A 26,972-nucleotide genomic window follows, 5' to 3' on the forward strand; every position below is an offset into this window, starting at 1 on the left:
TGAGGGGTGTAGTTTCTACAATGGGGTAATTTATGGGGGTATCCACTATGTAGGCCCCACAAAGTGACTTCAGACCTGAACTGGTCCTTAAAAAGTGGGTTTTGGCAATATTCTTAAAAATTTGAAGAAACTTCTAAGCCTTCTAACGTCCTAAAAAAATAAAATGACATTTCCAAAATGATGCCAACATAAAGTAGACATATGGGGAATGTTAAATAATAAATATTTTATGAGGTATCAATTTCTGTTTTAAAAGCAGAGAAATTGAAATTTAGAAAATTGCGAATTTTTCAAATTTTTGGGTAAATTTGGGATTTTTTCATAAATAAAGGTGAAATATTTTGACTCAAATTTATGACTATCATGAAGTACAATGTGTCACGAGAAAACAATCTCTGAATGACTTGGATAAATAAAGGCGTTCCAAAGTTATTACCACATAAAGTGAGATATGTCAGTTTTGCAAAATTTGGCCTGGTCAGGAAGGGGGCAAATGGCCCAGATGGCAAGTGGTTAAGGAGTAAGCCCATTTTTGGTTGCATGCAATTCATCAGTAATAATAATAATAATAATACTAATAAAATTATTATCATCTTTAGTGTTGAGTGAATTGAAGTTAACAAAGTGGCAACGAATCAATTTTCCCTGAAACGGCGGTAAAAAATAAAAATAAATCATCCATTTGCACATGAAGACCCCGCCTCGGCTATCTTTATTGAAGATACAGCACAAAATCTCTTGCGGGGTGACATATAGTGATGAGCGAAGTATTCAAAAATTCAATTCGGCTGCTTTGCCAAATTTTACCAAAAAAATCTGCTTCGTGACAAATTACTTGGTCACATAGCACATTTATTTGTAAGTAGCGGATGCAATGACAGGGAGCGGCGATAACGTCATTGTATCTCTCAGGTGCCACGTTCATATATGACCATGGTATCTGATATACCGTAAATAAGAGAGTGCAAAATAAAATAAAATAAATAATAATACTTGCCTGATCCTTTTGCTCGTGACAGGCCAGCCGCCGCCATCTTGCTTAAAGGTCAAGAGTGAAATCTTGTGCAGCCCGAGATGATGTCATCACGCTGCGTGCCATGGTGATGTCAACACGCATGGGATTTCAGCAGAGATATTCAAGCAAGATGGTGGAGGCCAGCCAATCGCGAGACAAATAGATCAGGTAATTATAATTTTGTTTAGTTTTTTGCACTATTTCAGTTTAAATCGATTCGCTCCCGTGAAGCACGAGGAAATTCGGCTTTGCGGCAAATCAAATTTATCCTGAAATTTGGATCAAAGTCCACTTCATTTAATTCAATCCGCTTATCACTAGTCATCACATCACCGTGTGAGATTTCAATCAAGATGGCCTCGGCGGGCTCTTCACAATCAAATGGATAAACTGATTTTTTTTTTTTTTAACTAACTAACCCTTGAAAGCCCTAATTTTTTATCTCATATGCTGCTATCAACGATGAACGCTGCACCTGAGGGGTTCAATGACAGGGGGCTGCACAATCACTATTCCCCGTCATTGTGCCCGCCAAATACAAAGAAATCAGCTTTGTGGCGAAGTAATTCATCAACAAATTTAATTTTTTTCTAAAATTCGGTGAAACAGCCAACTCGAATTTTCCAGAACTTCGCTCATCTCTAATTATCCTGCAGCCTTGCTTATAGAGGGAAGCTTTTTTTGTTTTGTTTTTATGTATATTTTGGTAAACAGAACTTGGAATATAAAATACGTGATTTAAAAATATATATATCTATATATATACTGTATAAAAAAGGAAGTATGTATGTTCGGCGATCACTCAAAAACGCAACCGTCGATTTTTTGGTATACACATCTCTTGCTACCTGGAAAGAAATCTTGCGGGGGTCTCAGCTCTCTAGGACGTACCATTCCTGAGATATTCTTAGAAAAGGACCTGCATTAGCCAATACAAGCCTGCAAATCTTTCATATCCTAAGTGCCATACACACAGTCACATGTCCCTTATCAGCCAATAGAAGCTCGCAGGCTCTTAATCTCCACATACACACAGCTTTACTCCAGGTTTCCATAACAACCCAGCCAACCCAAGTCAAATGTCACTTAGGGCACAACTACACTGCTACATGCATCCATCTTGGATGGATTTTTTTGTGCAACACAATAGCCTATCATAAAAATTGTTGAGATAAAATGTCACACAACACATGTCTTCGTGTAGCCCTATCCTTAAAGGGGCAGGGCCCTGTGGAGGTCACTGTTATATGGGCAGGCACTGTGGAGGTCACTGTTATATGGGCAGGCACTGTGGAGGTCACTGTTATATGGGCAGGCACTGTGGAGGTAACTGTCAAAGGGACGGGCATTCTGGAGGTCACTGTTAAAGGGGCGAGCGCGGGCACTGTGGAGGTCACTGTTAAAGGGGCGGGCACTGTGGAGGTCACTGTTAAGAGGGCGGGCACTGTGAAGGTCACTGTTAAGGGGCAGACACTGTAGAGGCCACTTAAAGGGATAGGCACTGGGGAGGTCACTGTTACAGGGGAAGACACACTGGAGGTCACTGTTAAATGGTGGGGTGCTGTATAGGACACTGTTAAGGGGGCGCGCCCCTGAGAAGGTCAATGTCACCAGTATGTACAGTATCTCACAAAAGTGAGTACACCCCTCAAATTTTTGTAAATATTTTATTATATCTTTTTATGGGACAATACTGAAGAAACAACATATATATAAAGTAGTCAGTGTACAGCTTGTATAACAGTGTGAATTTGGTGTGCCCTCAAAATAACTCACACACATCCATTAATGTCTAAACCACTGGCAACAAAAGTGAAAATGGCCAAAGTGTCAATATTTTGTGTGGCCACCATTATTTTTAACCCTAACCCTGCCTTAACTCTCTTGGGCATAGAGTTCACTATAACTTCACAGGTTGCCACTGGAATTGTGTTCCACTCCTCCATGATGACGGAGCTTGTGGATGTTAGAGACCTTGCGCTCCTTCACCTTCCATTTGAGGATACCCCACAGATGCTCAATAGGGTTTAGGTCTGGAGACATGCTTGGCCAGTCCAGCACCTTTATCTTCAATTTCTTTAGCAAGGCAGTGGTCATCTTGGAGGTGTGTTTGGGGTCGTTATCATGTTGGAATACTGCCCTGCTCCCAGTTTCCAAAGGGAGGGGATCATGCTCTGCTTTAGTATGTCACAGTACATGTTGGTATTCATGGTTCCCTCAATGAACTGTAGCTCCCCACTGCCGGCAGCCCCAAACCATGACACTCCCACCACTATGCTTGACTATGGACAAGACACACTTGTCTTTGTACTCCTCACCTGGTTGCCACAACACACACTTGACACCATCTGAACCAAATAAGTTTATATTGGTCTCATCAGACCACAGAATATGGTTCCAGTAATCCATGTCCTTAGTTTGCTTGTCTTCAGCAAACTATTTGCAGGCTTTCTTGTGCATCATCTTTAGAAGAGGCTTCCTTCTCGGATGACAGCCATGGAGACCAATTTGATGCAGTGTGCGGTGTATGGTCTGAGCACTGACAGGCTGACCCCCCCACCCCTTTATCTTCTGCAGCAATGCTGGCAGCACTCATACAGTACGTCTATTTTGAAAAGATAAGCTCTGGATATGACGCTGATTACGTGCACTCAACTTCTTTGGTCAACAATGGCGAGGCCTGTTATGAGTGGAACCTGTCTTGTTAAACCGCTGTATGGTCTTGGCCACCATGCTGCAGCTCAGTTTCAGGGTGTTGGCAATTTTCTTATAGCTTAGGCCATCTTTATGTAGAGCAACAATTCTTTTTTTTCAGATCCTCACAGAGTTCTTTGTCATGAGGTGCCATGTTGAACTTCCAGTAACCAGTATGAGAGAGTGTGAGAGTGATAACACCAAATTTAACACACCTGCTCCTCTTACACCTGAGACCTTGTAACACTAACAAGTTACATGACACCGGGGAGGGAGAATGTGTGTTGAGTTATTTTGAGGGCACATCACATTTACACTGTTATACAAGCTGTACACTGACTACTTTACATTGTATCAAAGTGTCATATCTTCTGTGTTGTCCCATGAAAAGATATAATAAAATATTTACAAAAATGTGAGGGGTGCACTCACTGTTGTGACATACTGTATTTCACAATTATGTATTTGTTTATGTTATAGATTCTATTAATTGGTATGCAGCACAATATATTTAAATGAGGATGTGTGAAGGGTAGTGTGTGCCCCGGGAGAAGCTACGTGTGAAACTTGAGTCAGGCCTTTCTGCTGCCTGTAGTCAGCGTGTTTTATTTATTGATATGTCTGTTATAATTTTTCCTTTGCATATATAATACATTTCTTTAGTATTTTCAGCAGTCTACGGGTACTAACGTCCAATTTTCTTCCCTCTCATTTGTCTCCTGACAAGGAATCTTGGTGAGGCAAGTTCGGAGAGTGAAGTCCACAGGAATGACTTCTGCTTGAATTATACGGTGAAGAACGATGTTCTGATGTGCATTGGGATTAAATGTACTTCCTGCGTGTGAGACGTTTCCTACTGTATCAGTTCTTCCTGCTTTCATGAACATGAGCTGAGCAATTTTGCTATTTTTCCAGAAGCTCATCAAGCACCTGCATGTCCCAGGATGCACTGCACTTAGTTCTTGTTAAACCCTTACTTCTTGCATACAAAACAGCCCCTTGCATTTGGTTACAGAGATACACATGCAATTTCCTTCTCTGCTGCCTAGAGGGAGATACAGATCTATTCTTCTATGTGCTTAGAAGTAGGGATTATTGAAAGAAAGTTGTCTCGATGGCTTCAACTGCATCTATGTAATCTCACTAGGCTGGCGTTGGGAGGAGGGAAAGGGAGTAAGGAAGCTACTCAATGCAGAAGAAGGTGGACCAGAAGGATAAACAGCAGGGGGCCAGGGCCGGAGCAACCATATAGGCGAACTAGGCGTTCGCCTAGGGCGCAGGCCTGCTGGGGGCGCCCTGGTGGGCGCCCCCTGACTGGGGCTGCAGCCCTGGGCGACAGGGCGAGCGGCTCTTGAGCCGCCCCCAGCGCCGTTACAGGGGGGCCAGGAGGTGTAGGTCCTTATTAAATATGGCAGAGCAGGCATCAGGTGCCTGCTCTACCAGTAAATTACCGGAGGAGAGGAGGCGGGCGGCAAGGGAGGCTGTTCTAGCAGTTCCCACTCCTCCCTCGTGCGCCCTCTGTGATGCCGGAATATGATGTCATTCCGGCCCCGACATACTAAACGGCGTGCTGGAGGACTGAGGAGCTGCACCACACTGGACCCCAGGGAGGTGAGTGTTTAAGTGTTTGACTGAGTGAGTGTCTGCCTGTGTATCTATGTCAGTGAGTGAGTGTATGTATGTCTGTCTGTCTGTCAGTAAATGTATGTGTGTCTGTCATTGAGTGTCTGTGTGTGTATGTCAGTGAGTGAGTGTATGTCAGTGAGTGAGTGTATGTATGTCTGTCTTTCTGTCAGTAAATGTATGTGTGTCTGTCATTGAGTGTCTGTGTGTGTATGTCAGTGAGTGAATGTATGTCTGTCTTTCTGTCAGTAAATGTATGTCTGTCTTTCTGTCAGTAAATGTATGTCTGTCTGTCATTGAGTGTCTGTGTGTGTATGTCAGTGAGTGTGGATGTCTGTCGGTCAGTAAGTGTCTGTGTGTTTGTCATTGAGTATGTGTATGTTTGTCTGCCAGTGAGTGAGTGTCTGTCTGTGAGTTTCCATGTGTGTGTGTGTGTGTGTTTCAGTGTGTAGGTGTATGTCTGTCAGTGAGTGTCTGTCAGTGAGTGAGTGTGTGTCTGTCAGTGAGTGTATGTGTGTCTGTCAGGGAGTGTATGTGTATGACATTCAGTGAGTGTCTGAGTGCTTGTCTGTCTGTCAGTATGTGTGTGTGTGTCTGTCAGTGAGTGAGTGACATGAGGGGGTGGCAAAATGGATCTTTGCCTAGGGCGGCACAAATCCTTGCACCGGCCCTGCAGGGGGCGCTATCAGAGAAGAAAATGTAATGTGAATAAAAACTAATTTTTTATTGCAATAATAATTTAAAATGCCCTATTTATTGTACCGAGTTCCTCTTTTCTGAGCTCCAGCACCGAGACACCCGTAATGCATGCTCTTGTACCTGATGGTACAGCTCCACCAGCGGACAGAGCTCTGTGTTTTCCTAGGCATCTGGATCTATCAGGAAGTCCCTGCAGCAAAGCTCTGATTTATTGCAATAGCCGGAGCGGAGTGAGGCAGTTTCCAATGCACAAAACTAAACAGTTGAAGGAGCCAGAGACAGCAGGCTCAGTTCAGTGGGACCTATAGTACACCTGCACAGCCACAGGTCAGTGGACAAAGCCTTCTTAAATCTGGCTATATCTACTCTTGTGGTGCCCACGGAGGCAGATCGATCACAGACCTTATAGGGAAATATCCCGGTGAGTCCATGCCCTGAGCCCTCCTACGAACTGAGTTCACTATATGAGGCATTATACAAATGGTGCAGGGATATAGGTGTGCACTGCAGATGGTGGCTTTGAATGGGAAATGCTTTTTTTTTTCTCTTACCAACGTGGGGGCACTATAGGGGTCATTACTAGTGAAAGTCCCGTCAGAATGCTGAAGATATCCAATAAATATACCATGCAGTATTTCATACAAGCATCTCCATATCACGGTAGTTGTGGTATTACATCACCTTGTACCATGTATCACCTAATATACTCGGTATATGCTACCAATTAAATCTAACTGCCTACAAAAAAAATGCCGATCGACAGATACTGGTCAGATACTGACAACCTACTCTGAGGATAGGTCATCAGTATAAAAATCTCAGAGAACTTCTTTAAAGGTGTTTCTATATAAAATTATGACCTACTTTCCACTCCACTTCTAAAAGTGGTGAGACTCACCAAATGTCCCAAAATTTGACCAAATGTCCCAAAAATATGCATCAAATGTCACAAGTGGGCATCACTTGTGATATTTTTATGGGACAAAAGTGGCATAACGGATATGATATATAAATGTCCCTCTTTAATTTTTTTTTACCCTTTTTAACAATCTAATGTAATGTTATACTTCTGTATGAGTCAACACTGTTCTGATGTCTATATATACTGGATGCAATATTGAGAGAATGGGTTAATATTCCCATAAATATAAAAATTATAATAATAATCACAAGAGCAACAAAGAGTAAAATGAAAAACAAAACAAAAAAAAACTAAACTAAGAAAAAAAAAATAATGAGCAGCAAAAGAAAATGCACTCCTTGCTTCTCCAGAAGTTCAGACAACCTACAAGGAATTACTAAGCAACAACCCAACAGTAGGAGGCAGGAATAAAAGGACTCATTACTGTCGCGTTCCTCTAGGGTAGTTGGTCTCATTGTTCCCATATTAAATAGAACTTAGGTTAAATGTCATTGACAAATCAGCTTCTCATGGGTGACACTCCAATGTTTACCACAACGTCATTAATGAAATGCAGCATTCACTTCATCAATGTAATGTCAAGATGAATTTTTCAACAGAGGAGCTTTAGACAAGACATAGCCACCTGCATCTCCCCTTGTATCATTGATATGCACCTCTTTCCTGCTAATCTGAAGAACAAGTGCACAGTGTTTAGTTCTCCCTGGAATAGACACTGTCAATCACAGTAAATCACACCACACACAGAAGATAGCTGTCAAGGCCTGGAGACTTCGAGTTAAATTTGGACATTGCTGCAGATCCCATGGAGGCATAGACATCAAGCGCTCTGTACACAAATTGCAATACCTTTCAGGCTAGAAGACACACAATGACATATCATATACACATCCAATCCACAGTGTGTATAGAATAACCTTTTCTGACAAAGAAACTTCCCAGTAAAGTTCCAATTTGCAGTTTTTCATCTTTATTATTAGTAGTATCAGCTCTAGATTACGTTTGGAAGGCCCCCCATCTCAACTCTGGGACCCAGACTCCACTTCATCTCCAATCTCATCCATATACAGGTGAGATCCCAAACATGGAGGGTAAAAGGAGGGCGGGACAGTAAAAAGAGGGGAACAGTCTAGGCATAGATGAAGGAACGTCCAAGATCTAAGGCCTATTGGCACAACTCGTGGCATGCATTACAATCATAAGACCAACATCTCCAGGGTCACCATAAGTCTCAAGCTGAGCCATTTGACCTTGGTAACTGTCTAAATAGGTTCCAGTATTGATTTTGCAGGATGGAACTGGAGAATGTGTGAAAAATATGACTTTAGATGGTTCGACTCTTGGTACATGTGGAAAATGTAATCGATAATGAAAAGTTTACACTGTAGAGATCTTCTTAATACTCCTTATTCAACATGCTACTGAGAGCAACACCATCCAAATTCAATGTTTTCGTGCATTTGCCTAGTGTATCATCCACCATCTCCATCGAGGTCTACAGTTGTTATGAAGACAGACATGACAGAGTTTCCCTTAGATTTCAAAACAGTTGCACACTTATGTAGCCACCTGTCAACCAATTTTTTTGGCTACAGAGAATTACCAAACGGCCATCAGTGAGAGTGAGTGGTGGATGCCCCTAGGCTCACAAGGTGGTGAAGTGCACAGGATAAGTACCTCTTGTGCCATCTCTAAAAAACATTATTGATTATTTATTCAATACCAAGATATCCCAAACTCACAACGCTCCCTGTAGCCAATAATGGTTGTTAGTCAGCTTTCACTGCCTAAAGTCATTTAACCTAAGAATGTTTCTAGAGCAATGAAGGAAATTGGAATCCCCAGAGGTGTCTGACACAATGGGGATCATAACAGCTCCATGAAAATGTATGTTATCCTACCAAAAATAATCCATGACTAAACAGCTACCCATTAAGCAAAGTTTTACCTACAGGATTTTGTCCTTGGAGTTGTAGTTTTGCAACCACCATTTGTTCAGACATAACAATGGTTCTCTTGACTTCTTATTGAATGCATTGGTCATGGTCATATATCTGTTGTAGCAGGACACATAACCTTTTTCTGTGAAAAATGTAATTTTCCCATTTGGCTTTCTAATAATTCACATTGTTAAGGAAGTGGGTAGGGAATCACTGTGACAACTAACAGATTGGATTTAGGGTTAATCATTATTGTATTATCGTAGCAATCTCCTGGCAATCACTCTCTAGAATATAGTGCTATGTATTTGTTTTTTAGAATATTTGTCATTTTTTTCTATTAAGAAGCAGGGAGCAATCATGTGTTCACATGGAAAAAAATAACGAATATATAGCACTATATTCGAAATATTTGCGAATTCTCAAAGTTGCGATATTTGCGATAAATATTCGTAATTCGAATATTCGCGCTCAACACTATTCATGATGAAGTAATTCGGCGAGGCTGCTAAATCAAATTTTTGCAGGATGGAACTGGAGAATGTGTGAAATTACTTCCTATCATTTTGCAGCCTGCCCCCCTCCTGTTTATATGCAACTGGCTTTTTCCTTGAGTGGCTGACCTTTAATGTCTTATGTGATATTTTCATAAAATTATAAATGACCCCAAAGGCTTAGAACATACTAGACAAAGGAAATTCACAATCTTAACAATGCACAGTAATTCAGAGTAAGGCAGCTTCTATGACAAGTCATTTCACAGTAGATACATATGTCTTCTAGCTCTTCTAGCACATTCAGACAAGGAACTTACCTGTGCCAGCTAATATAAGGTTTGGGAGAGCCAGTGGCCCGGCAAAATATAGTAATGTCCTCTTGACGATCTGCAGTTGCATTGAAGGATCTTTGTTGAATTAGGATAGCTGGAGGAACTGAAACAATACAAAAATAGTTTTCCTCCATTATTATATTTTCCATAATAAAAGGTAAAATAGTCAAAAGAATATTTTTTTTTTAACTTTCCTCCTATGGCTTTGAAATCTGTTTGCATATAGCATATTACTTGGTGGGGGTCCAAGCTGTGGGATCCCCATCATCCCCCAGTATGAAGAGACCTCAGTGCTGATCTAGGGCTGCACCCCCTCTGCACATCAATGCTCCAAGTCATCCATTGTGCAAGAAAATGCAGGACAACGCCATTCACTCAACTGAAGCCGGGCTGCAGTTTCCTGTACAGCGGATGGCTGAGAACACCATTGTACAGGGAAAACAGTAAAGGGGACACAGTGCTAGGGGGTGGTTGAGCTGCAGTACCACACACAGACCATGAACAACAGGGACATCATTTCTGGGAAAGAAAAAAAAAATACTAAAGTTCATAGAACCCTTTTAAAGTTGTAAGAAGGTACCTGGAATCATCGTGGATGGAAGGTATGTGTTACTGAGGTTCTTGGCCTCGGTGAAGTAAGAGCCGGTATTTTATGTGTCAGCAGCAGCTTTTGCTAATTGACACCTTGAGAGTTAGCATAGCTGTCATAGCTGATCCAGGATGGCTCTTACTGGGAGTAGTCAAAGTGCTGGGTGGGTGACTACTCCCCATGTTCCAGGCCGGGTTTTGCCAGGCATGAAAACCAGCCAGCACTGCCAGGTGTGTGGAGTTACCTCCCTCTGACAGTGGAGCTCAGGAGTCTGTGTGCTGTGAACTGAGGGCTGTACTGGTATTTGTGGTTTGAGTCGGGCTGGATGACTCAGGCCCCTCTAAAGGTGAACAGGCCGCCTATGGACTTGATGAGGCTGAACTGCTAACAGGGTGTGAATTAACACCCAGGAGAAAAGATGACTTTTATTTTTTATGGACTTTCCTTGTGTGTGTGACCAAACACCAAGCCATCTGCTTTTTGTGATACACCTTATCTGCATTTTGTTATACACCAATGTGTGATTAAACACATCTGTTTGATTCAAGAACTGTGTACTTTGCCTCTATACTGCATCCGCTAGTCCTAACTACCAGAGCGAATCCCCACAAAGTGTAACATCAACTTTCTCCATGATGTATGTTCAACCAGAGCTTTAAATGGGATGTTAGAAGATCTTAAGAGTAGTTTAGATGGCTGCGACAACCATACAAAGTAGAATGCCTCTGCTATAAAGGAGATTTCCAGGAGAGGCTTCTGGCATGATACATCTGCCAGGGGAAAATACAGGTGAATCTGAAGGCTATGTCTTCCCAGTCAATCAAATCTCTAGATGTAGAGGAAAATAAAAAAAATAATAAAACAACTTCACCACAACTACACAGCTTCCTGAACCCCTCCAAGAAATATTATAGTCACAAATCAATGCTCAAATTTTAGTTGTTAGCCTTTAACAAATATCCCTCTAAAAAAACCTCACAAGAAAATACTTCACTGAGTCCAGTCTATAGACCCCCTATGGCTCCCATCCCCTCCGTTCTGCTTTATAAGTTTAAAGGGAACCTGTCACCTGGATTTTGTGTATAGATGGCCGCTAGCACATCCGCAATACCCAGTCCCCATAGCTCTGTGTGCTTTTATTGTGTAAAAAAAACGATTGGATACATATGCAAATTAACATAAAAGAGTCATATCTTACTTGTGTGACCAGAGAAGAGTCATATTTTCAAGCTCTGACTCATCTTAGGTTAATTTGCATATGTATCAAATCGGTTTTTATACACAATAAAAGCACACAGAGCTATGGGGACTGGGTATTGCGGATGTGCTAGTGGCCATCTAGCAACCCATGTCCTCAGCTCTATACCCAAAATCCAGGTGACAGGTTCCCTTTAAGGCCAAGCCTCAAGCCTATAAGGCAGTAGAGTTGCGCAGGAGATCGTGATTACATCACCGTGACCTCCTGCGCCTGGTCTCCCAAGATGATGTGATGACGCGGCGCAGAAGGGCACAGTGATGTGTTCCTGACCGCCTGCGCCAGGATGCCCGAGCAAAGGCTACAAGAGGCGAGGAAGAGAGGTGAGTATTTATTTATTTTTTATGTAAGTACTAGGGGCACTATGGAGGTGGGGGAAATAATTTGGGCCATTATATATTATACAGAGGGGCCATATGATATATTATACAGAAGGGCGATTATATATTATACAGAGGGGCCATTATATATTATAAATATACAGAGGTGCCATTATTAACGGCCTCTCTGTTTAATTATAATATATAATGGCCCCTCTGTATAATATATAATGGCCTCCCTGTATGATTATTATATATAATGGCCCCTCTGTATAGCTATAATATATTATGGCCCCCCTGTATAATTATTATATATAATGGCCCCTCTGTATAGCTATAATATATAATGGCCCCCCTGTATAATTATTATATATAATGGCCCTTCTGTATAACTATAATATATTATGGCCCCCCTGTATAATTATTATATATAATGGCCCCTCTGTATAGCTATAATATATTATGGCCCCCCTGTATAATTATTATATATAATGGCCCCTCTGTATAGCTATAATATATAATGGCCCCCCTGTATAATTATTATATATAATGGCCCCTCTGTATAGCTATAATATATTATGGCCCCCTGTATAATTATTATATATAATGGCCCCTCTGTATAACTATAATATATAATGACCCCTCTGTAATATTAAGGTATACAGGTGAAACTCGAAAAATTAGAATATTGTGCGAAGTTCATTTATTTCAGTAATGCAGCTTAAAAGGTGAAACTAACATATGAGATAGACTCATTACATGCAAAGCGAGATATTTCAAGCCTTTGTTATAATTTGGATGATTAAGGCTTATAGCTTATGAAACCCCAAAGTCACAATTTTGAGGCACCCTTTGCTCAGGGGGTATGGATTAATTAGCCGACTAGAGTGTGACACTTTGAGCCTAGAATATTGAACCTTTTTGCAAAATTCTAATTTTAAGCTTCATTAATGCAATTCCTTTTAATTTGCATTAGGCCTCATGCACACGACCGTTGTTCTGGTCTGCATCCGAGCCGCAGTTTTTGCGGCTCGGGTGAGGTCCGAGCGGACCCATTCACTTCAGTGGGGCCGCAAAAGATGCGGACAGCACTCTGTGTGCTGTCCACATCCATTGCTCCGTTCCGTGGCCCCGCAAAAAAAATATAACATGTCCTATTGCGGAAGGCACAAGGGTGGCCTCCGTGTTTTGCAGATCCGCAATTTGCGGACAGCAAAGAACGGAATGGTCGTGTGCATGAGGCCTTACTGAAATAAATAGACTTTTGCACAATATTAAAATTTTTCGAGTTTCACCTGTATAATGGCCCCCTCTGTATTATTATTAGTAAAAAAAATGTTTTTAGACATTTATATTCCAGACTTCTTCTCACACTTTAGGGCCCCTAAAATGCCAGGGTAGTATAAATACCCCACATGTGACCCCATTTTGGAAAGAAGACACCCCAAGGTATTCAGTGAGGGGTATGGTGAGTTCATGTAAAATTTTATTTTTTGTCACGAGTTAGTGGAATATGAGACTTTGTAAGAAAAAATAAATAAATCATTTTCCGCTAACTTGTGCCAAAAAACTAAATATTCTAGGAACTCGCCATGCCCCTCACGGAATACCTTGGGGTGTCTTCTTTCCAAAATGGGGTCACATGTGGGGTATTTATACTGCCCTGGCATTTTAGGGGCCCTAAAGCGTGAGAAGAAGTCTGGAATCCAAATGTCTAAAAATGCCCTCCTAAAAGGTACTCATTGGAATTTGGGCCCCTTTGCGCACCTAGGCTGCAAAAAAGTGTCACACATGTGGTATCGCCGTACTCAGAAGAAGTAGGGCAATGTGTTTTGGGGTGTCTTTTTACATATACCCATGCTGGGTGAGAGAAATATCTCTGTAAAATGACAACTTTGTATAAAAAAAATGGGAAAAGTTGACATTTACAGAGATATTTCTCTCACCCAGCATGGGTATATGTAAAAATACACCCCAAAACACATTGCCCTACTTCTTCTGAGTACGGCGATACCACATGTGTGACACTTTTTTGCAGCCTAGGTGCGCAAAGGGCCCCAAATTCCAAAGAGCACCTTTAGGATTTCACAGGGCATTTTTTACGCATTTGGATTCCAGAATTCTTCTCACGCTTTACGGCCCCTAAAATGCAAGGGCAGTATAAATACCCCACAAGTGACCCCATTTTGGAAAGAAGACACTCCAAGGTATTCCGTGAGGGGTATGGTGAGTTCATGTAAATTATTTTTTTTTGTCACAAGTTAGTGGAATATGAGACTTTATAAGAAAAAAAATAAAAATAAAAAAAATAAATCATTTTCCGCTAACTTGTGACAAAAAATAAAAACTTCCATGAACTCACTATGCCCATCAGCGAATACCTTAGGGTGTCTACTTTCCGAAATGGGGTCATTTGTGGGGTGTTTCTACTGTCTGGGCATTGTAGAACCTCAGGAAACATGACAGGTGCTCAGAAAGTCAGAGCTGCTTCAAAATGCGGAAATTCACATTTTTGTACCATAGTTTGTAAACGCTATAACTTTTGCGCAAACCAATAAATATACACTTATTGCATTTTTTTTATCAAAGACATGTAGAACAATAAATTTAGAGAAAAATTTATATAGAAATGTAGTTTTGTTTGAAAAATTTTACAACAGAAAGTGAAAAATTTCATTTTTTTGCAAAAATTTCGGTCAATTTTGATTAATAAAAAAAAATGTAAAAATGTCAGCAGCAATGAAATACCACCAAATCAAAGCTCTATTAGTGAGAAGAAAAGGAGGTAAAATTCATTTCGGTGGTAAGTTGTATGACCGCGCAATAAACCGTGAAAATAGTGTAGTGCAGAATTGTAAAAAGTGGTCTGATCATTAAGGGGGTTTAAGCTAGGGGGGCTGAGGTGGTTAATATACATATATATATATATATATATATATATATATAATAGCCCCCTCTGTATTATTAATATATATAATGGCCCCTTCTGTTACTTCTGGGGCACTATTGGAGCCTTGTAAATAGAACAAAGTCCTGCTCTCAAGTGGTAAAGGTGCTCTGACCTGCTCTGCATGGATCCGGGCTGTGTTCACACCCAACATAGATGCAGCACTATTGGAGGCTTTATTTCTACTAGGGGCCCTATGGGGGCATTATTATTGAGCACAAATTAATGGGGTTGCTATTGGAGATACTGTAGGGTAGTGTGTCTCACCTCCAGTCCTCCGGGCCCACCTACCAGTCATGATTTCAGAATATCCCACAGAATGAATACCTGTGGTAAGTCCTGACGCACTAATTATAGACATTGATCATATCACCTTCTTAGTAGTAAGGAATTCCTGAAAGCATGACCGTCAGGTGGGCCCTGAGGACTGGAGTTGAGGAACCCTGCTGTAGGGAACGCTATTACCATGGAGGACAGTTTGGGAGCATGTTATTATGGGGGACTATCTGTCTGGGGCTCTACCACATTATTAGGGGTAGCAGCAGGATGAGGCACCAGGAGGGGAGGATGATAGTAAAGTAAGGGATATAAACATTTTTTCTGTGAAACTCTTCAGAGATGAGACGCGGCTGAAAGAAGGTTTCATGGCTTATCTCTGAATGAAGGTGTTGAGGAAAGTCTACATGACAGGAGATGTCACTGGATGGAAGAGGTATGTGCTGCTGTATTCTACTGTACATTTTGTAGTGATGTATGTAATGTCCAAACACATATCTGTTTCACGGTAGGGTTGGGGGGGAGGGTATATATAGAATTTGGCCCACACCGCCACAGCCCAGCCCCAGACTTCAGGTCACATTGTGTGTGTTTTAAATTTTGGGGTCTCACAGCCATCTACTAAAATATCTGTACTCAGAGACTTATCACTGTATTATCTGTGGTATTACATAGGACTACTACATTATCTGTAAAAAAGGGGCGTGTCCATAGGTTGGGGTTGGGGGGGGGGGCAATACATGGCTTGTCCCGGGTGCTGGCAACCCACACTACGCCACTGATGGAGAGGTTTCAACATTTCCCTGACAGATGATGCTGGGGGTGATAAGGATCGGGCAAAGTACATTTTTTTCCTGATCCTTTTGTTCTTCTCATCTCTCCCTATTGACAACACATACATGCTTAGCCAAAGCAAACGTTTATGAGTATAGGGTCGTCGCAAGAGATAGCTGTCGGATGAATGATCCTTTGGTCGAAAGCCAGGGGCGTAGCTATAGGGGGTGCAGAGGTAGCAGTCGCTACTGGGCCCAGGAGCCTGAGGGGGCCCAAAGACCCTTGTGACGCATAAGAAAACATCAGTATTATAGAAAGTGCATGCTGGTCATGTTACACCTCTGGCTGGAGAAAAGGGGTTAGCAGGGGTGTTGGTAGGTTAAAACATTCAGGGCCTGGGCCCCTGTTTTGTCCCAGGCCCCTAATGTCCTGCCTGTCAGCTAGATACAACTGTACTGCCTTCCCCAGGAGGGCAATACAATTGAATCAAATGCACTGGAAGATATAAAAGACCTGTGATGAGAGTAAAACAGGCAGTGGTTGAGAAGGACCTGTGATGATGTCACCATCATGTGACTAGTGCAGAAGAGGAGCGCAGTGAAGTGCAGAAGACCTGGGGGAAGAAGCTGTGGTGATGTCTGCTACATGAGGAGAGGTAAGTGAAGGGAGAGGCAGAGCAATGCTGGGAGTTGTGGTTACTTAACTGGGACTGTATGGGAGGGAGGGATGTTATTTACATGGAACTGTGTGATGTTATTTACATGGACTGTATGTTGGTGGGGGCTGGGGCAGGGTGATGTTATTTACATGGACTGTATGTTGGTGGGGGCTGGGGCAGGGTGATGTTATTTACATGGACTGTATGTTGGTGGGGGCTGGGGCAGGGTGATGTTATTTACATGGGACTGTATGTTTAAGGTGGCTGTGGGAGGGGATGATGTTTTTACATGGTACTGTACGTCGGAGGGGGCTGAGGGAGGCAGTGATGTTATTTACATGGGACTGTATGTTGGAGGGGGCAGGGGGAGGCAGTGATGCTATTTACATAGGACTGTATGTTGATTGTGGCTGTGGGAGGGAGTGATGTTATTTACATGGGACTGTATGTTGAGGGGGTGATGTTTACATGGGATTGCATGTTGAAGGCGGCTGGGGAGGAGGTGATATTATTTACATGGGACTGTATATTGGAGGGGACTGGAGACAGGGAGGGGAGTGATGTTATTTACATAGGACTGTATTTTGGAGGGGGCTGGAGAGATGGTGTGATGTTATTTACATGTGACTGTATGGTGGAGGGAGAAATATAACTACAGGGGGCACTGCAGGGGACATTATAAATACTGGGGGTACTTCAAGGTGGGCATTATAACAGTAGGGGGCAGCATAAATATTGGGGGCACTGTAGGGGTATTATAAAACCAGGGGGCATTATAGGAATTCTTATTACTACTGGGGTCTCTATAGAAGGGACTTCTAGATCCACCTTATTTCTACTAAGAGCCCTATGGGGGACCTTATTACCACTGGGGGAACAATAGGGGTCCTTATTTCTACTGGGGGCTCTGTGAGGGTATTATTAATACTGGTGGACTCTTCTACTAATAGGGGCACTGTAGAGGGCAGTATTACTAATGGGGGCATTCTTGGGGAGCATCATCTCTGTTGGGGGTAATGTAGGTGTCAATATTACTAATGAGGGCATTCTAGAAGGGAATTACTATTGCTGGGACTATGAGGAGCACTATTACTATGGGGGGCACTGATATTTCTTCAGGATAGTATTTGGGGGTATTGGGGGCACAGCGAGAAGCAGGATAACATTGTAGGGACTCCAGATTGGGGGATGATGATAGAAATGTGAGGAAGCTATCATGTCTGTGTGTCACACTCTGCAGAGACGAGGCACGGCTGAAAGAAGTCCGGACCGAATAGAGAAGATGATGACAGAGAAGTTCTACATCAGAGGAGACGCCACCTGGAGACGCTGTATGTGAGAGGTATGTGCTGCTGTCTAGCAAGTACAACAAAACACGGTGTGCGGGGGGAGGGTTGATTTAGAGAACTGGGCCATATTCATTGGGGTTTAGGCCTTAGATCTTTTAAGACCCTAGCAACACCCCTGGGGGTTAGGTCAAGAATTTGGTATGGGGTAGGGGGGTTTCTGTTTCAATTTTTATCTCAGGCAGCATGAAGGCAATGTGCTTCCCTGCCCCTAGCCACAAAGTACTGAGGGAAGGGGGGCCCAAGCTGAACCCTTGCACCGGGGTCCATGAGCCTTTAGCTACACCCTTGCCAACAGCTATTTCATGTGTAGCACTTGCCACTAGGGTCTATATTTCATGAGATGACTCACATGTAACCTATTAGACTTCACTGATGATTAAAGATGAGCAAAGTTATCAAAAATTCGATTCAGCTCCTTCGCTGAAGTTCACAAAGAAATTTGAGTTATGAATTACTATGTCACGAATCACATTCCGTTGTATGTAGCAGGCGCAATGACATTGAACCCCTCAGATGCCGCGTTTAACGCTGATCGTGGCATCTGACTTTCACATTGAGGCCTTACAGGGGTCCATCAGGGGTTAAAAACAAACAAAAAAATACATACTCACCTCTTCCATTTGCTCGCGAAGAGGCCGTCGCGGCAATCTTGATTGAAGAAAAAGCAACAAATCTTGCACGCGCTGACATGATGACATCATCACGCTGGGCCAGCGTGATGGACGTATGTCTTTTTTTCAACCGTATTAACTATGTAACTATGATGTGGTGACGTCACACATCAGTGTGCCCAAGATTTGCTGTGTTTTCTGCAATCAAGATGACCGCGACTGCACCTCCGCAAGCAAATGGATGAGGTGATGAGGCATTTTTTTTTAGCGCCATTTCAGGAAAACTTGTTTAGTCACCACGAATTGCAAGGAAATTTGGCTTCATGGTAAATTGAATCCTTAAATTGAATTCCTGAAATTCGGATCGAAGTAAATTTGTTTAGCTTCCATTCGCTCAACACATATTCCTTGTGAGTAGAATGTTGACAACAAAATATAAAGGGTTTATCCCATGTTTGGTGAAAAAAATGAAAATCAGACATCACATGACTATCTCCTTCTAACAAAGCTAGAAGCAGCCCTGGACCTCACGTGGTTCCCGAGATCTCCACATTCGTTGATCTGCTAGATTTATATCAAGCTGCCAGCTTACACTTGCTAAGAACCTCACATTTATCATATCCACTGTGTATTAGTTTATGTCTGGATTTTGCATCTAGTGCCTTGAGGACGCTGTCATGTGCTTTTCTCCTTGTGTCCATGTGCATCCGCCAATCCATTTATCATAGCATGCAGGATATGTTCCTCGTTTTTATGTTTTTATTTCAGAGCTCTTGTAGTTACATCTGATAACGTCTGTAGGTTGACAAGTGTGCAAATATTTGTACACAATGTGAAGCGTCTAGAAATGTATCTGTACTGGATATTACCAGCTAGGCATGATGATGCAAAGCTTTGAGGCATAATAAGAGCATTCATGTGTAAATGCAAATCTAGCAAATATAGTCAGTGTCATTAACGGACCAACTATGAGAAGGTCTCCTTGTTTGTCTGCATCTCTCTACCAGTCACATTCCTTAATAATAAAATATTGTACAGTAATCAGTATGAAAATAACGGTCCGAGTCCATCTTTTCTTATATATTCTGTCTCCAGCAAGGTCCTATTCTGCAGGAATACAGAACAGGGCTCAGCTCCTCCACTGCCATCACCTTCTCTATAGCCGCTGTCTGCATTATAATTTTATTATCCCTATTAAAGTGTGAATACTTCTGTGATAGGGCATGTAATAGAACATGCCACCTTTTTTTTTACACGGTCTGTATGAATCTATAATTAACATAAAAACTTCTGAGTTCAGCCATATAAACGTGGAGACTAAGGTAAGGATACACAGCCGGCTATAGGTGCTGTATTATGGACCCGTGTAACATAGATTTGTAATATGCCTTGTACATGAATTCCAATTTTTATATTTCATGTACACAAATATAGCCAGCTGTCAGTCTCATAGCTTTCAATATGTTATTCATAAGCAAAGATAATCCAAGCTGCAGTACCCCAGTGGAAAGGGGTATATGCAATTGTACACCCTCTCTGGAGCTTAGCGTGTGGGCTGGCTTCTCCCCATCGTTCCAAAAGATTCTAGTTGTGCTAAGAGTAGAGAGTGTGAGGACGGAACGGGAGCAGAGAGGATGTGCTCCTCTTCTCAGGCATTCAGCTTCAATGCTTTTGGATACTAACTGATCCCCATGTGTCCGCTGCTACCATCAGAGAGAGTGAACAATTTTTGGAGAATTTTCATGGCTACAGTGTGAGAGACAACAAGGTAACCAGTGTAGACTTACAGACTTTCCTGCTGCATTGGGGAAACACGTTAAGACACCCTATGCACGCCAGATTAGTGGAATCAAGGACATCCACATTTTAGTCAGCAAGGTGATTACTGAAAAGCATTCTCAGGCCCTGCTGCAGTGGCGGAATAATGAGATAAGACATCCTGCCCACTTCAAGTACAATTTGGCCAGTCGTATTATTGTAATGGCAGGCCACTGTGTGAATTGCAGACATTGTGACAAATTATGATTTCTAGCCAGAGATCCCACTACTAGAGAATGTAGCAAGAGAAACATTACTCTGAGGGCCATTGTTTTCAACTACTTGCTTAGCTCCGGCTTGGACATCTGGGTGAAACAGATAATTGCTGGATGTACTACAACTCCTTACTGGTGCACAGTAAAGAAATAATTTTGTTAAGTTCAATTTGGCCTGGTTACTGACTCTCCTAACACCACACGCTGGTCATTGCATCATTTCAAGCCCTGCCTTGCACCCACAGAGATATTTATCCAAACTACCATCAGGCAGGAGCCCTAGATACAGGGAATGAATGCCCCTAGGGATTACAGGGTGCCCCTCATTCACTGCAACAACCCCACAAGGCGACAGCCTGAGGGAGTGCACTGTAGTGCATCATCTTCAGTGCTACTACCACTCCCATCCTCCGCTCTGGCTCCTCAGGGGCCCACTGCAAAGGTAACATGGAGGCAGTCTACTATGAAGATGATAACCTAGTTTTGATCCTACATCCCAAATGCTATCTTGTTTCTTTACAACAGTTCTTTGGCAAATATGGCAGAAACCTACACCGATAATAAATTGGTAGCTGCACTGCTGGCCATGTTTATATGTTTCCTCATTGCTGAGAAAAAGGATGTTTTTATATATGCAAATGAGCCGCTAGGGGGCAATGAGGGCGTTGCCGTTACACCTAGAGGTTCTGCTCTCCCTGCAACTGCTGCGCCCTCTCAACTCTGATTGACAAAACCAGGAGTGATCACATTTTATCAGCAATGCGGGCACATATGAACATGGGACCAATCCAGATGCTGTCAGCTGCCAAGCGCACATGGAACAGGCCATCCAGTGTCATAGGTACAAAACTGCTGACAGGTGCCCTTTAATCATAGGATAACCCTTACAGTATAAACAATGGTGCGTATTGCTAGTTTACAAAGGACTGAGACATCGAATGGCACAACTTTGACACCTACAGCACCTAATGTTGGATACTGCCTGTATATAGTACCTTATTGGTATATTTGTATTTTATTTCAGTGGTATACATTGAAGAGAGAGGGACAAAAATCTAACTATTTTTTCCCACAGTAGCTTTTACTAGAAGTATGACTATTTTAGTTTGTAACATATTGTTTTTATTCTTATTATTACTAATATTATTGGTATGAGTTCTGACTGTTAGTTTGGGAAGATAGTAAAGGATATTGTTATTTTACAAGGTTATATTGCTAATTGCTGCCATGGGACCTGCAGAATGATCTCTAGGGGGAAATTGCTTGCCAATAGTATTTAAAAGTATTACTTGTGGCACTGCTGGAATATGTTATGTATTTGTTTTTTTTAGCAGTTTCCATGGCAACAATGCAGAAACTGCAGTGCGTATATCACTAGGATATGACTTGCCTCTTATCAGGCATTGATGCCACATAAGCTTTCTGAAACAATGATTTGTAACCGTAAAATACACGCGTTCACCAATATATTCTGAAGAGAAGACATGTACCTTTGTCTTTAAATGTAAGATCAAAGGCGCAAACGAAGCTCCAACGTGACAGCGAATGACCGGGCAAAAAAGGAGAATCAAATATCAAAGAATCAAATTTCGAGAACTATGTGGTCTCCTAAAGAAGCTAGAAATGATAAATGATGCTGGGAAAAGGCACATTCACGTAGATGCCGAGCACCGCTCCAGTGGGTTAACTCTATGATGTCCTGGGCATGTCAGAAAGTGATGCTTGCCAAGTGTAATACCACAATGAAGTAGATATCCAACATTAACCAGGAACGAGTATTTATGCTTGTGATTTAACCATTAAGCTGAGCTTCTCATTAGTGTTGATCGCAAATATTCTAATCGCTAATTTTTATCGCGGATATCGGCACTTTGAGAATTTTCGAAGATGTAGTATATAGTGCTATATCTTCGTAATGGCGAATATTCTAGATTTTTTTTCATAAGTAACCTCCCTTCTTGCTTGTGGGCCAATGAGAAGGCTGCAATGTCATTGTCAGAGCTTAGCAACATCCCTAGCAACGAATAGGAAAGGTGCCTACCCCTTACTATATAAGAACCTCCTTCGCAGCCACTTTCTGCAGTGTTTTTGCAGTTCTAGGAGAGCGAGCAGTTTCATTGCTGTGCTCTGTGGTTTGCTGAATCATCCGGATCCTTATCCAATTACATTAGATAGATAGTTAGCTCATATATATAATACAGACAGTCAGTGTAGGTTAGATAGTGATATAGTGTAGCTGATAGGTTCCAGTGCAGGGTGTTAGGTAGTGTGATAGGAATTACTTTACTGTGCATTTTCTCCAGTCTCAGGAAACTTCCAGCAGCTTGAAAAATGTAGTAAAAGTGAGCCACGCCTGTATTGCGCGCGCAATACGCGAATATTACATTCCCGATTTTCGCAATCAAGAAAATAATGACTGGAGATCACGAATTCTAGAATTTGCGAATTTATGGCGAATATTAGGCCAACAATTAGTGAAATATTGCAAAAACGAATATTGCCTATGCTACTCATCACTACTTCTCATTTATCCCATTCACTATAATGGGGACGGGACAGAGATGCGGCCGCAGCACGGAAAACATGCAGAAAGGCAGCCGGACCAAAAGCGCAGCACGCTGTGTGAAAGAAGCCTTAAAGGGGTCGTCTCACTTCAGTAAATAAAATTTTTCATGTATAGAAAGTTAATACAAGGCACTTACTTATGTGCTGTGATTGTCCATATTGCCTCCTTTGCTGGAGGGATTCATTGTTCCATCTTATTATACGCTGCTTGTTTCCATGGTTACTACTAGTGTTGTGCGAATTTCAGGGAAAATTAGATTTGCCACAAAGCCGAACTTCCTTGTGCCTCGTGATAACGAATCAAATTACCCTGAAATGGGTGGTAAAAAAAAAATCATACACACCTCATCCATTTAAGAGCGAAGAGGCCGCCTCGGCCATCTTGTTTGAAATTTCCGCGCAAAATCCCAGCCATCGTGATGACGTCATCATGTACCGCGTGACATTTCACGCTGGATCTTCAAGCAAGATGACCGTGGCGGCCTCTTCACGCTCAAATGGATAAGGTAAGTACAATTACATTTTTTTTTAACTGATCAACCACTGCAATATTCATCTCAAATGCCGCAATCAGCAAAGAATGCGGCATCTGAGGGGTTTAATGATGGGGGGAGGGGCACAATCACTGTTCCCCATCACTGCACCTACTATGTGTTCATGACAAAGTAATTTGTCACAAATAATTTTTCTTTGTAAAATTCAGTGAAGCAGCCAAATCGAATTTTAAAGAACTTCACTCATCTCTAGTTGCGACCACCCTGCAATCCAGCAGCGGTGGTCGTGCTTGCACAATATAGGAAAAAGCACCAGCCTATGTGAGCTCCCCCAGAGAGGCTGGCACTTATTCCTATAGTGTGCAAGCACGGTCACCACTGATGGATTGCATGGAAACGAGCAGTGTATAAATTGATGGAAAAATGAATGAAGCCAACAGAGGAGGCAATATGGACAATCACAATACATTAGTAAGTGCCTGGTATCAACTTTGTCTACCCGATAAATGCCAATTGGTGAAAGTGAGAAAACCCCTTTAACGAGTTATCCCATGATTAAGGTAAAAATGAAAATCCAATACTATATAGTACTGTAGATGTCAATCTCTTACTAATAAATCTAGAACCACCCCTGTACCTCACATGGATCCAGAGATCTCCCCGTTCACTGCTCCAATTGCTCTGCTAGATTCATTTCAAGCTGGCAGTTAGGAGGCGTGTGCATCTTCTCAGGGGGAGTGTCCTTTCTGATGCAGCTGGTGAGCAGGACAGAGAAGTCACAAAAAAACAGCAGGTGGCGCTATACAGATAGATTTCAGTGAATAATTTTTAATTACATGCAATTGAAATAGTATTCAGATCCAGGTGATGGTTCAAAAAATGTAGAATATTTATCGTGGGACAACCTCTTTAAGGATCCAAGCTGCCGAAGCCGCAGTACACATGTCCATCCTTAACTTTCGTTTTGGCTCAACAACACAATGTTTGGAATGAAAAAAAAAAAGAACATACTCTGGCAAGAGATGTCTATGTTATATTTGTCTATGTGTGGCCACCCAGTGGTTGCAATGAGCATTGCAGCCTGTTTTGCTATCATGCCACAATAACATATTGAATTTCTATCATGAGAAATTGGAGTCATAAGGAAACATTTAGAAAAATTAAAGGGTAGAAACATCTGGTGGTGGCAAGCGACTCTTCCCGCAGCCTTGTCCTGTGCATTGTGTGCACTGTTTGCAAATCTGTGCATCGTGGCAGTCAGGGAGCAGTACAGAAGGTTTCAGCAGATCTCAAAAATGAGGGAACCCTGGTAAGAAAGACTTGGAGAAGGAAGGGGTTGGCTGGGATCTAACTTTAATAAGGATTAGTAACTACTTGGATTCCCCATGTAATAACAATTCTGGAGTGTCTGTTCTTATGACTCTATACTGTGCCAATCCTCTATTATTCCTTCTAGGCTTCATACTGTAGGAGAGATGATGGGACAACACAAGTAGGCAAAGGCAACAGAAGTCGGTGGGGCGAGCAATACTGTAGTGCAGCACAAAATACCGTCCCAGCAGGACCAAATACTGCAGCACAAAATACTGCCCCAGCAAGAGCAAATACCACAGTACAGCACAAAACGCTGCTGCCCTCACCACAGCGTCCTACAGTTGAGTTCAGGGAGGCACCTGTGGTTGCTGGCCAGGTGCCTGAGATGCTGAGAGCATCACATCATTAAGCACCTAGCCGGCAGCTGTGAGGAGGGTTCAGGCGGCCCCGGGTATCAACCCACAGGGAAATTTTCCTGTAGTCTATGGCCAGTTAGCCCCTACAATAAAGGTCCAACTGGGTGTTAGCAGTTAGGTGTGTGTCCCTGCTCAGTCTGACACTGGCAGCACTGATTGGATAGGGTGAGACTGTCTAGAACTCCCCCCCCCCCCCAACTGGTAACACCCAGATGGACCTTTAAATGTCTAGTAGGAATAATAGATGAATGACACTAAATAGAGTTACTGTATATGAAAAGGTACTCCTGAATTATTACATGGGGAATGCAAGTAGTCACAGACATGTCAGGAGAGGTGACAGGTCCTCCTTAAAGGGGGTTGTGTCACAAAACATATTCTACATTTTTTTAAACAAGCACCTGGATCTGAATAGTTTTGTAATTGCATGTTATTTAAAATGTATTATAACCAGTGAGCCATTCAATAAAATCTATCTGTACAGCGCCATCTGCTGTTTGTTCGTTTCCTTATTTTTTTTGTCCATCTCACTGAGCTGGTCGAACATGCTCAGTCCAAATCTTCAACTGCCTCCAGCCATATGTTCTGTTATAAGCTGTGGCAGTTACATGGTGGGAGCTGCAGATGAAAGGACACCCACCATGAGCTGCCAGGCTGAAGATAATCTAGCAGAGCAATTGCAGCAGTGAATTAGGAGATCTCTGGATCCATGTGAGGTACAGGACTGGTTCTAGCTTTGTTAGAAGGGTATTGTCATTTTTACATCAATCATGGCAGAAGTTTAACTACGTCCGAAGGCAATGAGGCAATGAATACAAATAATTATAGGCGTAGATATATACCCTATAGTACGGCATTATCGTGTTATGACGCCATTGTGCATTATGACCGAGAATCGATCATGAAGACAGGCCTTTAAAAGTAATATGTTACATACGGTATCAAGCAGCTCTTTTCTCATGAATGATCGGCCGGCAGGGATTACTTGCTTTTTCTCATGGCCCATCAGCTAAGAGTCGTCCTACCTTTCATAAAGAAGGCACTTCCATTTAACCCTTTCAGTGGATGCTATTGGCCCACACTAGATCAGCGTTTAATCGACGATCCCTGTCTCTATGGCATAGCCTACTACCACTACAACTGCGAAAAGTAGGTAGTATGACAGGCAACATTCTTCATTTTATTATTCACAGAGCACCATAATAAGGTGAAGAAAAGCAACACTAGTACCATCAATTCCTGAGCTCCAAGGCAAATATTGTAACTGGGTCTCCACCTACTACTCTATGTGCTATTTATCATACTGGCGTCTACTTGAATGACACCACCAAGAGCTATGCCCCTGGCAGCCTAATATAGCAAGACATCTACCTACACCAGTCAACGCGTTTCGGACTGTACTTATTCATGACATGAGTACCAGAGGATCCTCTGGAGGGCACAGGCTCTCATACCATAGCAGGCCCCAAAGGTCCAGGAGTAAAAAAATAATAACTTTTGGAGCTATAGGTATATTTCGTTGAATAAACATCTATTAGACTATTGATGATATAGGGTTTGGGCCCCATGAATAAGTTCCTCTGGTGGGCCCGATAACTCCCAGTCCTACCTTGAATGTAGTGCAAGCTCTACCATTGCCTCTGTCGAAC

At 42.2% G+C, this 26,972-nt stretch overlaps 1 protein-coding gene across 2 annotated transcripts in view; it reads right to left on the minus strand.

The window, feature by feature from the left end:
- The window catches only part of NCAM2 (neural cell adhesion molecule 2), a 478,060-nt gene that overhangs the window by 206,080 nt on the left and 245,008 nt on the right, over window positions 1-26,972 (minus strand). For both annotated transcript variants that reach the window (XM_040423215.1, XM_040423216.1), the window contains exon 6: window positions 9,708-9,825. In XM_040423215.1, the coding sequence (XP_040279149.1) occupies window positions 9,708-9,825 (118 nt within the window). The remainder of the gene's footprint in view (window positions 1-9,707; window positions 9,826-26,972) is intronic.

This window comes from Bufo bufo, chromosome 3 (genome assembly GCF_905171765.1).
Source record: "Bufo bufo chromosome 3, aBufBuf1.1, whole genome shotgun sequence".
In the NCBI taxonomy this organism is placed as follows: Eukaryota; Metazoa; Chordata; class Amphibia; order Anura; family Bufonidae; genus Bufo; species Bufo bufo.